Here is a 12,261-nt window from a genome sequence, read left to right as displayed (position 1 = left end):
ATATATATATATATATATATATATATATATATATATATATATATATATATATATATGAGTGAAAAGAACAAACAAAAGTGAAAGTAGTGAAGTTACGGAAGTTGACAATGGGAAATGGGATGGGTGGGGATAGTAAAACCGTGCGAGGATGCTGAATTGCCGTTACGGAAGTAAGAAGTAAGATTTGAAAGTGAAGTAAAGAAGATAAATTTTGTTGTCGCTAGTTTAGATTTTCTTTTTCATTCTTCTTTTGGAAGGAAAGATACTCACGCAGTAACTGTAAAAACTGATTACTCTCTGTTTCATTTTCAGTTCATTTATTAGTCAGATTCGAACATATAACATGTAACTAAATTTTTTTTGAAGTAGTGAAAGTGTTCATAGTTATTGTTAAGAAGACTTAAATATAAACAATAATAATAATAGAATTTAGTTCAGTAGAACCTGTATAAACTTTTTAACACATTTTAAATTTTGGTTAAAATTTTTAGATCATCTTTATATTTGTACTGGAATTTCAACCGACATTCAACGTTCATCAGTGATCGAAGATTAACGGTAATTGAAATAAGTTTGATTTGGTATGTGGTTGGATGTTGCATTTTTGTTGTGGTTGGATGTTGCATTTTCGTTTTGGGATGGGACATGAAGGTTGTTTCTTTGGAAGACTTATATATGACAGTGTTGAATACTGTAGAAGATTTAGTATACAAAGCATTAAATTACATCAATAACAATTAACAATTTAAAAGTACTAAAGGTACCAATAAAACCTTATCACGATATTTACGGAGGTATCCGTAGTGTGGGTTGGGTTTGTCTCAAACTTTAAATGAATAAGTCTACGTCTTTTAAAGTTCATTACTCCAAGTTTACAATAATATATCAGTTAAATGTATCCAAACATCTTTCAAGCTTTACAATAGTTAACCTCGTTTTCTTTTTTTAATAGATTCATCTTTGACATTTTTCTTAACTTGATTCTATATTTTTTAACTTAGATTTCAAAAGTTAAGGAGAAAACATTTATTAATAATGTTATAAAATTCCAATTTTAGTAGCTTATATATGATAAATAAGATGTTATAAAATTGATAAAATAGAACAGATTGTCTCAACGTATAAATATATATCAGAACTAAATAATCGTAATAATAAAATGTATATAAAACAACTACGAAAACTATTGTCGCTGCATCAATATTTTCAATTATAGATGCTTCAACATCTACCCCTCATCTACTCACACCAATAAGGTGATCATTACAAAAGAAACAAACAAAACACATAGAAAATACCAAAAGAAAATGACATGATAAACTAATGAGCAAAAAGAATTTTTCATAAAAAAAATGTAGAATTATTATAATACATCACTTATTCATAAACAACCATATCAAATATCAGAACTCATTCTAGACTCAATTATCCAAATATATGCCTCTGGCATTGGGTTTCACTATAGGCGTGCACTTGTAGTAGTATTTTATAGAGTTATAAACAAAGGGATATCGCCCTACTACCCACAAGGTTAGTCCACTTTGTGCCTATGACCAAAACAGTCTAGTGGCTAGGACCTCCTATCATTCCCTCTCCCCCACCACTCTTATTTATATGAGTTGACTGGTTGGTAGAATATCATGATACCTTCTTACTAAACTCTCAATGTCAATGCATACACTAAGATCATCATCACAAATAATTTTTCCTTGAAATTCTCTCAACATCATCACCATATTTATCCACAACCATAACACTACAAGAAAAATCATCGTTACGTATGGCCAAAATTTGTATATAACCTCCAAAATTCATATATAAAGTGGTGTTATATACGGATTACATACGGCCAAAAATCGATATAAAATAGGGGTGTAGATAAGGTTATATACATATATATCCGTATATACGCATAAGGCTTACTTGACGAGAAAGAAAACACTAAAACCCTAGGACTTAGGATTTGTTCGGTGGAAAACCCTAAAAAATGGAAGAACTCGATTCTGGACCGATTAAACACTTGAAAAGAGAGATTGAACCAATTAATCGGTGTACAAAAAAGATTGAACGATGAAAATGAAGGTTTAAACGGTGGAAAGCAAAAATAATCAGTGAGAAAAACTTTTAAACGGTTTAAATTGAAGGAAGAGGAAATATGATGGAGAAAACCCTAGTTCGACAAAGATGTTCGATGGAAAAGGCGAAAAAGTGAAGGAAGAAGATGAATCTGTAATGAAAATGAAACTTACGAAAGAGAAAGACGAGGTTTGATAATGGAGGAGCTCTCGAGCGAAAATGTAGATGTCTTAAATCAATTAATAGAAAATGAATATGTTGTTGTGATGCATGAGAGAAACGAATGAAGAGGGTTAAGTAAAGAGGCTTGGAGAAAAAAGGGTTCGAGGAAATAGGCTTCCAAATAATCAATTGAAACTTTATTTTTTGTAAATAATGATTTTCTAATCCGTATGTAACTTCGGTAGATAAAATTTGTTTCTAGTTATATACGGATTATGGCAATTACATACGAATCTTATCCTTCAAAAATCTTCCGTCACCACGCGTCAAAATTACATACGGATTTTACATACGGATATTTGGTAGATAAAAATTTGTGTATAATATCCGTATATAAATCTTCTTTAAAATTTGTATATAAATCTGTATGTAATACCTACATTACATACGGATTATAATCCGTATGTAAATGCAATATTTCTTGTAGTGTAACCATCACCACAAATGATAATAAACAATACTATAATCATACATCAATTCCATCATAGATTTATTTCAAACAACCAAAGAAAAAGAAAATAACAAACATACACATTGACACTCAAAGGTGACACCTAACATCTAACTTCTTACAAAAGGTGACGTTCAATGTCATTCTTCTCACAAAAAATCATGTTCAGTGATGCACTTCTATCGTTCAACGTCTTGGAACTGAATTGCTCCATACTTAAAATACAAGAATGATGTTACAAAATAAATATATATATATATATATATATATATATATATATATATATATTATCTATCTTTTATTAATTTTTATATGTTTATTGAATTAAATCATGAAAAATGATATGATATATGACTTTTTGAAATATAAAAACAAATTAAATTAAAAAATTAGCATGCTCTTTTTTTTTTTCACATTTTCTAAACTCAAAATAAAGAAGACATAATGATTTATTTCTGTGCCTGTGATTTTTAAACTTCATCTTACTTTATGCAGAAACATAAATATAAATACTTTTTGTGGACTCTCTTTTTTTCAATCATTTTTTAACAAGTTTATTTAAGGTTAGTAGAATTAATTGCTTAACTAATTTAAATAAAATTGTTTTCATCTTTCATTTTTCTATCAATCTTTTAAAGAAGAATTATAATTTTTATTTTTTTACACAATCAAATCCATTGAAATAATGTTATTAGAGTCTATCATTTTGGGTATTTTTAATTTTTATATTCAAAATTTCGTCACGATCATATTTTAAAATATACTTAAAAAGATTAAAAGAAAAATTGTATTTAAATTATCTTTAACTTAAAACAAAACTATTAAACATAATTTGAACAAAAATATTTTTAATTTATATTTCTTATTATTTATAATATTAGAAATTGAGATCCTTTTATTTGAAAAAAATATTCTTAACTTATATATTTTTATTATTTATAATATTAAAAATCAAGATCTTTCTAAACAAATTTAAATTTAAATGTAATTTCATTCCTACTAACATATTAACCACATGAAAAATGACAATTTTAACATGTTTGTTAAGGAAATAATTAAATAGTTTTTCTATTATATCTTAGAGGTTTGAAATAATGTAAACATGAATTATTATTTTTTATGTATAAACCTAATATTCTTTTTCAAATGTTTGAAACCTAATTTTTATAACTACTTAGATGTCCGGTTGATAATATTTATATCTACATATAAGGAAATATATTTATTTTCTGTGATTTGTTTTTTTAAATTTACTCTTTAATTATTTTTTTTTAAATTAAATAATTATTTTATCACTTTCATCGCTTCTTTAAATTCAAATATTTTTAATTTTTTTAATTTAATTATTTTTTAATTATAAAACTGCATATAAAATAAATAAAAACTATAAAATTATAAAAATTATTTATATTTAATTTTATAATTATAGTAATAATTTATTATCATAAAAAGATAAACATTAATGCACGTAACATATGTACATTAGTATTTATATTTGATACTTTCCTATTGATGACATATTTACCAGACATTTACAAGATTTGCAATGTGATTAAATTTTAACTTATTTCAATAAATTCATTAATATTTGTTATAAAACTTTACATATTAGTGCGAAAATTGTAACGAGATATAATTAAATTTGTCTTGCTGTATTAATACAAATTATTTGAATAGTGTAAAATATGAATATTTATTAGTTAATTTTAAAAATTTATAAATAAAAGATAACCGTTATTAAAAAAATTTCATTATCTTTAAAACACAATTTTTTTCTACTTGTTGTCTAGTTTGTATTGGAAATTCTGTTCACCATTTTCAATACTTGAGCCCGTCATAGTTAGGGGAGAGAAAAACTAGTTACTAACCATGTGATTTTACGTGCAAAGATGAATTTTTACTAGGATTAAGATTGTATTAGTATATCAAGAATGATAAAGGTTTTTTATTGGTATTTTTTTAGCTTTTCAAGTTAAAATCAATAGTTGTCTGGACTTTTTTTTTAATAACAAAAAGAAAGTCAAAACTTTGACAGTATTTCAGGGTAGAAGATTTCAACTATGAGATAACTTGTTCACAATAATGTATTTTTGTGTAATGATAATTTGTTGATGTTAAATGGTTAGGTTGATGTAATGCAAACATGAGATTGTGATGTGATTATAGTAATTGCTTTGGAAACCTGATAAATTAGTTAAATGGTACTAATGTTTCAATTAAACATTTCTTTTATTGGAATGGTTGATGAAACTAAATGTATCTTTAGCTTTCTTGTTTATCTTTAAATCTAAACCAATGGAACATAATGGAAGCAGTTAATATATAGTTAGCTTTGATTATTATGTAGAATGTTAGAATTTTCTTACTAATTTAGAAAAACTATTGGAACTTTCTTATCTTTAAAGGTTCAGCCATAATATGATGGTTGAATGAATTTGATTCTAAGTATTGCATATTATGTTTCTATTTTCTATATTTATTTTTTCTCCAAAAAAACAAAATGTAGTTAAAAAGAAAAACTCAATGAGACTTTATTTGGGGTAAAATTGTTCAAAAAGGTTTGGAATAATAGATAAGTGCATCATATATATATATATATATATATATATATATATATATATATATATATATATATATATATATATATATATATATATGAGAGTTGATAAAAGTTTTTATAGTTTAACTTATGTTTTCAAATAGAAATAAGTTTTGTAAATTATTTCAATTTAACTTGTCATATAAGTAAATAATTTTAATTATCTTTATTAAATATTGAATAGGGTATGGATGCAAAATCTCATAAATATAAATTAATGTTTCTTTCAAAAGTCCTAAAATATTTATGCGATGATAACGTGTAATTGAACATGAAATATAACTATTGATAACCAAATGTGATTATTGATATTAGATTTTGTCATGATGAGATGAGATAAATAAATACTTGATTTAGTCTATGTGGATCTACATGTGTTTCTGTAGATATTATAATTGAACACGAGTTATTAACTTCAAACATGATTTATTATTTTTTTTATTAGAAAATTTTTAGTTACTAATTTATTTTTTTTTATAGGAGATTATAAGACATATAAAACACTCTATGTGAATTTACTAATTTATGAATAAAATAAAGTTTATATAACATCTTTTTTATTTATTTGGTGATGTATACACATTTCTATGAATAAATAATTGATTAATTGAATTAAAAAAATTATACACATATGATAATATAATTCTTTTGTAACGTTACAAAAATTAATTATAATATATAAGATCAAATTGTAATTTAAATGGTTATGGACAAAACTTTATATTTAAAGAAAGCATTTTAAAATCAATGAAAAAAAAAAGTTATTTTACATTAGTTAATTTTTAACAACCAATGTTACATCAATTCACAAATCCAAAACATTAAAAAAATTTATATCTTTAAGTCTTTTTTTTTTGACTTTTTTTCATTTAAAATAAAATTATAATAGTTTAATAAGAAGTTAATTGGGTATTCATACTATTAAGTACTCAATTATGATATGATTAGTTTGTATACTTGTTATAATAAGGAGTGATTGACCTATTCTTTATAATAAGATCATTTGATTAGTAAAACCTTTTAATCTTTGTCTTGAGAGTGAACTAAACATTAGTAAGTTTAGGTAAATCAAAACAAATTTAAGTTATGGTATTTTGCTTGTTAATTTACTAGTATTATTGAATTTGTTATAAAAAAATTTTAAATATCCTATTCAACATTTTTTTTTGAAGTTAATTATGCCAACAAAGATAAAAATAAAAATATATAATATATTAAAAAATATATAATATTAGGTTATAACGTATTTAAAAAATAACTTATTCGGTGGATTATCTTTCATTTTTTAACTAAGCTTTTATCAATATATAAAGGATATTGAAGAGATTTTTAACTGCACAAATTTGAATTTGTCTCTTCTAAATTTAATATTTTACTAAATCATTAAAATTTTACAATTCATAAGTTATAAGAAGCTGTATTTATCTTTCTTTGATATAAGATGTAATATGTAATGTCTCTTGTATTAAATATTGTCAAACTAAAATATCTTAAACTAAAAAAAAAAACAGAGAGAAGGTATTGGTAAACAATTAGAATAGAGGGAAGGAAATATCAATGATAAGAATATAATTGTAATAAAAAACTATTGTTATCAACTACAATTTTATGAAATACATAGGTGAGTCTTCTAAATAAGAAAAAAAAATTACTTCACTCTTCTCATAATAATTGTAGTTTAAGGTATTTAAGAATCAGGACATAATTAATAAATTATTATAATATTAATATTACGTCAGATTAAATTTAGTAGCAGAAAAATAGTATTTTATTAATCCGAAACAGGTAAACAAAATAGTTAATTTTAAAAAATGTTAAAAAAATAATATGTGATAAATAATTTCTTATAATAAAATTTTATTTTAAGTTTAAACAACTTATGAAGTAGCTTTAAAGAAGTGAGATAATGAAGAAGCAAGAAATGGGGTAGGAGAAAAAAATTATAGGAGGACAATAAATTAGAGGGTTTTGAGAAAAAGAAGAGAATTGGAAATAAAAGAAAATGTTAAATCATAGTATTATTAATGAATCTCCATAAGAATTATCTTACTAACAAGTAGCAGTAGTTGAAGAAATGATTAGGGTGTTTTGTGTGTTTAATGAAATATATAATTAATTGTGTTTCTCATTTAATACATTTTGGTTTATTAAAAGAGGAAGGGGAAGGCGAGATCGATAATATTAACTGAAGGGAGAATGGAGTGAGTGTAGATGAAAGCATGGAAGAGAGATGAAAACAAAAGAGGAAGTTTTGGATTAAAGAAATTAAGGAACAGAGAGTGTCACATGGCATGTGAGCAACAACAGCTGTGTCCACTCTTCCACTTGATAAATACCCTTCTTACCTTCCTTACTACGACTTTTGACTATCCTTCTCTCTCTCTCTATCTCTCTCTTTCATTCTATACTATTCATATCTCACTCACTCTTTCTCTCTCTTCCTCTCTCATGGCAGAGCTCACAAGCTAAACACAAACCCCAAACTGCTCTGAGAGGAACACAAACGCAGACAAAGCAGCACACTGGTCTGTTTGGTATTACATCTGCCCAGAATGAAAGCCCTGTACAGAGGCTCTCTCTTTCTCATATTCTCCTTCATCTTGCTTTTTACTGGGAGACTTTCTTCTGCACTTTCCACCAGAGATCCTTCTCAGCAACTCCTCTCCTTCAAAGCTTCTCTTCCCAACCCATCCCTGTTACCCAACTGGCTCCCCAACCAGAACCCCTGTTCCTTCACCGGTATCACCTGCAACCAGACCCACCTCACTTCCATAGACCTTACCTCCATCCCTCTCAGCACCAACTTCTCCATTGTAGCCACCTACCTTCTCACTCTTGACCACCTCCAGTCCCTCTCCCTCAAATCCACCAACCTTACAGGTCCTCCCACCATTCCTCTCTCTCATTCCAAGTGCAGCTCTTCCCTATCCTCCATAGATCTGTCTCAGAACACTCTCTCCGGTTCCCTTAATGACATGTCCTTTCTTTCTTCCTGTTCAAACCTCCAATCTCTCAACCTTTCCAGTAACCTTCTCGAGTTCAACTCCTCCCACTGGAAGCTCAGCCTCCGCGTCGCTGACCTCTCCAACAACAAGATTTCCGGCCCCGGCATCGTCCTCTGGCTTCTCAACCCCGACATCCAACACTTGGCCCTCAAAGGTAACAAAATCACCGGAGATGTGGACTTCTCTGCTTCCCCTTCTCTGCAGCACTTGGACCTTTCCTCCAACAACTTCTCCGTCGCTATTCCTTCCTTGGGCGACTGTTCCTCTCTTAAATACTTGGACCTCTCTGCCAATAAATACTTTGGCGACATTGCTACCACTCTCTCACCTTGCAAGGCTCTCCTCTACCTCAACTTGTCCAGTAACCAGTTCACTGGTCTTGTTCCTTCCCTCCCTCTTGGTTCTCTCCAGTTCGTCTACCTTGCCTCCAACCACTTCCATGGCCTGATTCCTCCTTCACTGGCTGACCTCTGCTCCACTCTCCTACAGCTGGATCTCTCTTCCAACAATCTCACCGGTGACCTCCCAGGCCCCTTTGGCGCTTGCTCTTCCCTCGAATCCTTGGACATCTCTAGCAACCTCTTCACCGGTGCTTTGCCCATGGATGTATTGACCCAAATGAGCAGTCTGAGGGAGCTTGCTGTGGCTTTCAACTTCTTCAGCGGTCCTCTACCAGTGTCGCTGTCGAAGCTTTCCAGTTTGGAATTGCTGGATCTGAGTTCCAACAACTTCAGCGGGCCAATCCCTGGAACGCTGTGCGGAGATGCTGGGAATAACTTAAAGGAACTTTACCTGCAGAATAACCGGTTCACGGGTTTTATTCCTTCCACGCTCAGCAACTGTTCCAACCTTGTTGCCTTGGACTTGAGTTTCAACTTTCTGACAGGGACCATCCCTTCAAGCCTAGGGTCGCTCTCGAAACTCCGGGACTTGATTATCTGGCTGAACCAGCTCCATGGAGAGATACCTCAGGAGCTGATGTATATGAAGAGCCTGGAGAATCTTATCCTGGATTTCAACGAGTTGAGTGGGAACATTCCCTCTGGCCTCGTCAACTGCACCAAGCTCAATTGGATCTCCCTCTCCAACAACAGGCTAAGTGGCGAGATACCAGCCTGGATTGGGAAACTGTCCAATCTGGCCATACTCAAACTCAGTAATAACTCTTTTTCTGGCCGGATTCCCCCTGAGCTTGGCGATTGCACTAGTCTTATATGGTTGGATCTGAATACTAATTCCCTCACAGGGCCCATTCCGCCTGAACTGTCCAAGCAATCCGGGAATATAGCCGTGAATTTCATCAATGGGAAGACTTATGTGTACATAAAGAATGATGGGAGTAAAGAGTGTCATGGAGCGGGGAACTTGCTGGAGTTTGCTGGTATCAGTCAGCAGCAGCTCAACAGGATTTCCACCAGGAATCCCTGCAATTTCACCAGGGTTTATGGAGGTAAGTTGCAGCCAACGTTTAATCATAATGGTTCTATGATATTTTTGGATATCTCCCACAACATGTTGTCAGGCAGTATTCCAAAGGAATTTGGGGTCATGTACTATTTGACCATTCTCAATCTGGGCCACAATAATGTGTCTGGGAGCATTCCTCAGGAACTTGGGAAGATGAAGAATCTCAACATTCTTGATCTCTCTAATAATAGACTCGAAGGGCAAATCCCGCAGAGCCTTACTGGGCTATCCTTGCTCACTGAGATTGACTTGTCCAACAACATGCTCTCGGGGACTATTCCTGAGTCGGGTCAATTTGATACTTTCCCTGCCGCAAGGTTTCAGAACAACTCTGATCTCTGTGGTGTTCCTCTGTCCCCTTGTGGATCGGACCCAACAAATAGTCCGAGTGCACAGCATATGAAGTCTCACAGGAGGCAGGCTTCTTTGGTTGGGAGTGTTGCCATGGGATTGCTATTCTCCCTCTTCTGCATCTTTGGTTTGATCATCATTGCCATTGAGACCAGAAAGAGGAGGAAGAAGAAGGAGGCTGCCCTTGAGGCCTACATGGATGGTAATTCCCATTCGGGTCCAGCCAATGTGAGCTGGAAGCACACGAGTACTCGGGAAGCTCTCAGCATAAACCTTGCAACTTTTGAGAAGCCCCTCCGAAAGCTTACTTTTGCAGATCTTCTTGACGCCACCAATGGTTTTCACAATGACAGTCTCATTGGCTCTGGTGGGTTTGGTGATGTTTACAAGGCTCAGTTGAAGGACGGAAGTGTTGTTGCCATCAAGAAGCTGATTCATGTCAGTGGACAAGGGGACAGAGAGTTCACTGCTGAAATGGAGACTATAGGAAAAATTAAGCACAGGAACCTTGTTCCCTTGCTGGGATACTGCAAGGTTGGGGAGGAGAGGCTCCTGGTTTATGAGTATATGAAATACGGGAGCTTAGAAGATGTTCTACATGATCAGAAGAAAGCTGGGATAAAGCTAAACTGGTCAATTAGAAGGAAAATTGCAATTGGAGCTGCAAGGGGATTGGCTTTTCTTCACCACAATTGTATCCCTCACATCATTCATCGAGACATGAAGTCAAGCAATGTTTTACTTGATGAAAACCTGGAAGCCAGGGTGTCTGATTTTGGAATGGCTAGGCTTATGAGTGCTATGGATACACATTTGAGTGTGAGCACACTGGCAGGCACTCCGGGGTATGTTCCTCCCGAGTACTATCAGAGTTTCAGATGCTCCACTAAAGGTGATGTCTACAGTTACGGTGTGGTTTTGCTGGAACTTCTAACTGGGAAAAGGCCAACGGACTCGGCTGATTTTGGTGACAATAATCTTGTTGGATGGGTTAAACAACATGCGAAGCTGAAAATAAGTGATATTTTTGATCAAGAGCTCATGAAAGAAGACCCCAATCTGGAGATGGAGCTTTTGCAGCACCTGAAGATTGCGTGTTCCTGTTTGGATGATAGGCCATGGAGACGTCCCACCATGATTCAAGTTATGGCAATGTTCAAGCAGATTCAGGTAGGATCTGGGATTGATTCTCAGTCAACTATAGCCACCGATGAGGAAGGTTTCAATGCGGTTGAAATGGTGGAGATGAGCATTAAAGAAGCCCCTGAATTGAGCAAACATTAGGCATCAAATTCCGGAAAGTGTCATGTGGATTCTTTGGGAAACAGACAAGAAGAGAGAAGGAGGAGATGACGACGGATTCAACTCTCCTCAAAGTTTTTTCCTACTTTGCCGCTTCAAAATTATTTCAGACATAAGGGGAAACGGTTAAAAGGGGGAATGGATGCTTTTGATGTATGTAGTCTTGTTATTTTATACATAAGAAAAAAAGTTGTTTAACTTGTATATAAACAGCTTCAGTTGTTACCATCTGTGTTTTCCTAGAATTCTCAAAGTACTTTTTTTCATTCAGATATAATCCTGAAAAGGTTCTGTTTAATCTGCGACCCCAGTGATGGCGACTAAGTGGAGGATCTTTTGGCCCTTTCTTTAGGCTGCTTGATTTGTTTTCCTCCATTTGATCAACTGCAACTTTTGTTCCGATTTGTTATATAATTTGTCAAAACATGCCTTTAAAACCTCTAAAACTACTCTAACATCAATTTACTTGAATAAGAAATTTATACCCTACACTCACCCCACCAAGTTGTTCTGAGTCATCTGATTCTTGTTGTTTTATTTGCTAGTTTACCCTATAGGAAAAGTATGACTCCACTCATGGTATTTTCACTTCATATGGTCATAAATAATTTTGGCCTAATACAGCATCACAAATCAGGAGTCAATACACTGTCTGTACCTCTGTATTTATCATCTATCTCCCAGCTACTTTCACATCCCATTTTATTATGGATTTTTCCTGTTAAAATAAAAAAGAAACAGGTAAGACACTTCAACTTATGTAGTTGTCACCGCCAGTGTCCTCTGTT

General features: G+C 32.2%; 1 protein-coding gene across 1 annotated transcript; it reads left to right on the top strand.

Annotated features, from left to right (window-relative positions):
• The first annotated feature begins 7,679 nt into the window (after positions 1 to 7,679).
• LOC106752751 (systemin receptor SR160) lies at positions 7,680 to 11,771 on the top strand. The gene has a single exon (XM_014634502.2). The coding sequence runs from the start codon at positions 7,901 to 7,903 to the stop codon at positions 11,453 to 11,455; it is 3,555 nt and encodes a 1,184-aa protein (XP_014489988.1). The 5' UTR covers positions 7,680 to 7,900; the 3' UTR covers positions 11,456 to 11,771.
• The last annotated feature ends 490 nt before the right edge of the window (positions 11,772 to 12,261 follow it).

The sequence above is a fragment of the Vigna radiata genome, unplaced genomic scaffold (genome assembly GCF_000741045.1).
Source record: "Vigna radiata var. radiata cultivar VC1973A unplaced genomic scaffold, Vradiata_ver6 scaffold_43, whole genome shotgun sequence".
NCBI lineage: Eukaryota > Viridiplantae > Streptophyta > Magnoliopsida > Fabales > Fabaceae > Vigna > Vigna radiata.
Note: the sequence above shows the minus strand (reverse complement) of the source record. Positions and strands in the feature narration are given on the sequence as shown.

Excerpts from the sequence above, each read along its gene's own strand:
- LOC106752751 (XM_014634502.2), top strand. The coding sequence starts at position 7,901 with ATGAAAGCCCTGTACAGAGGCTCTCTCTTTCTCATATTCTCCTTCATC.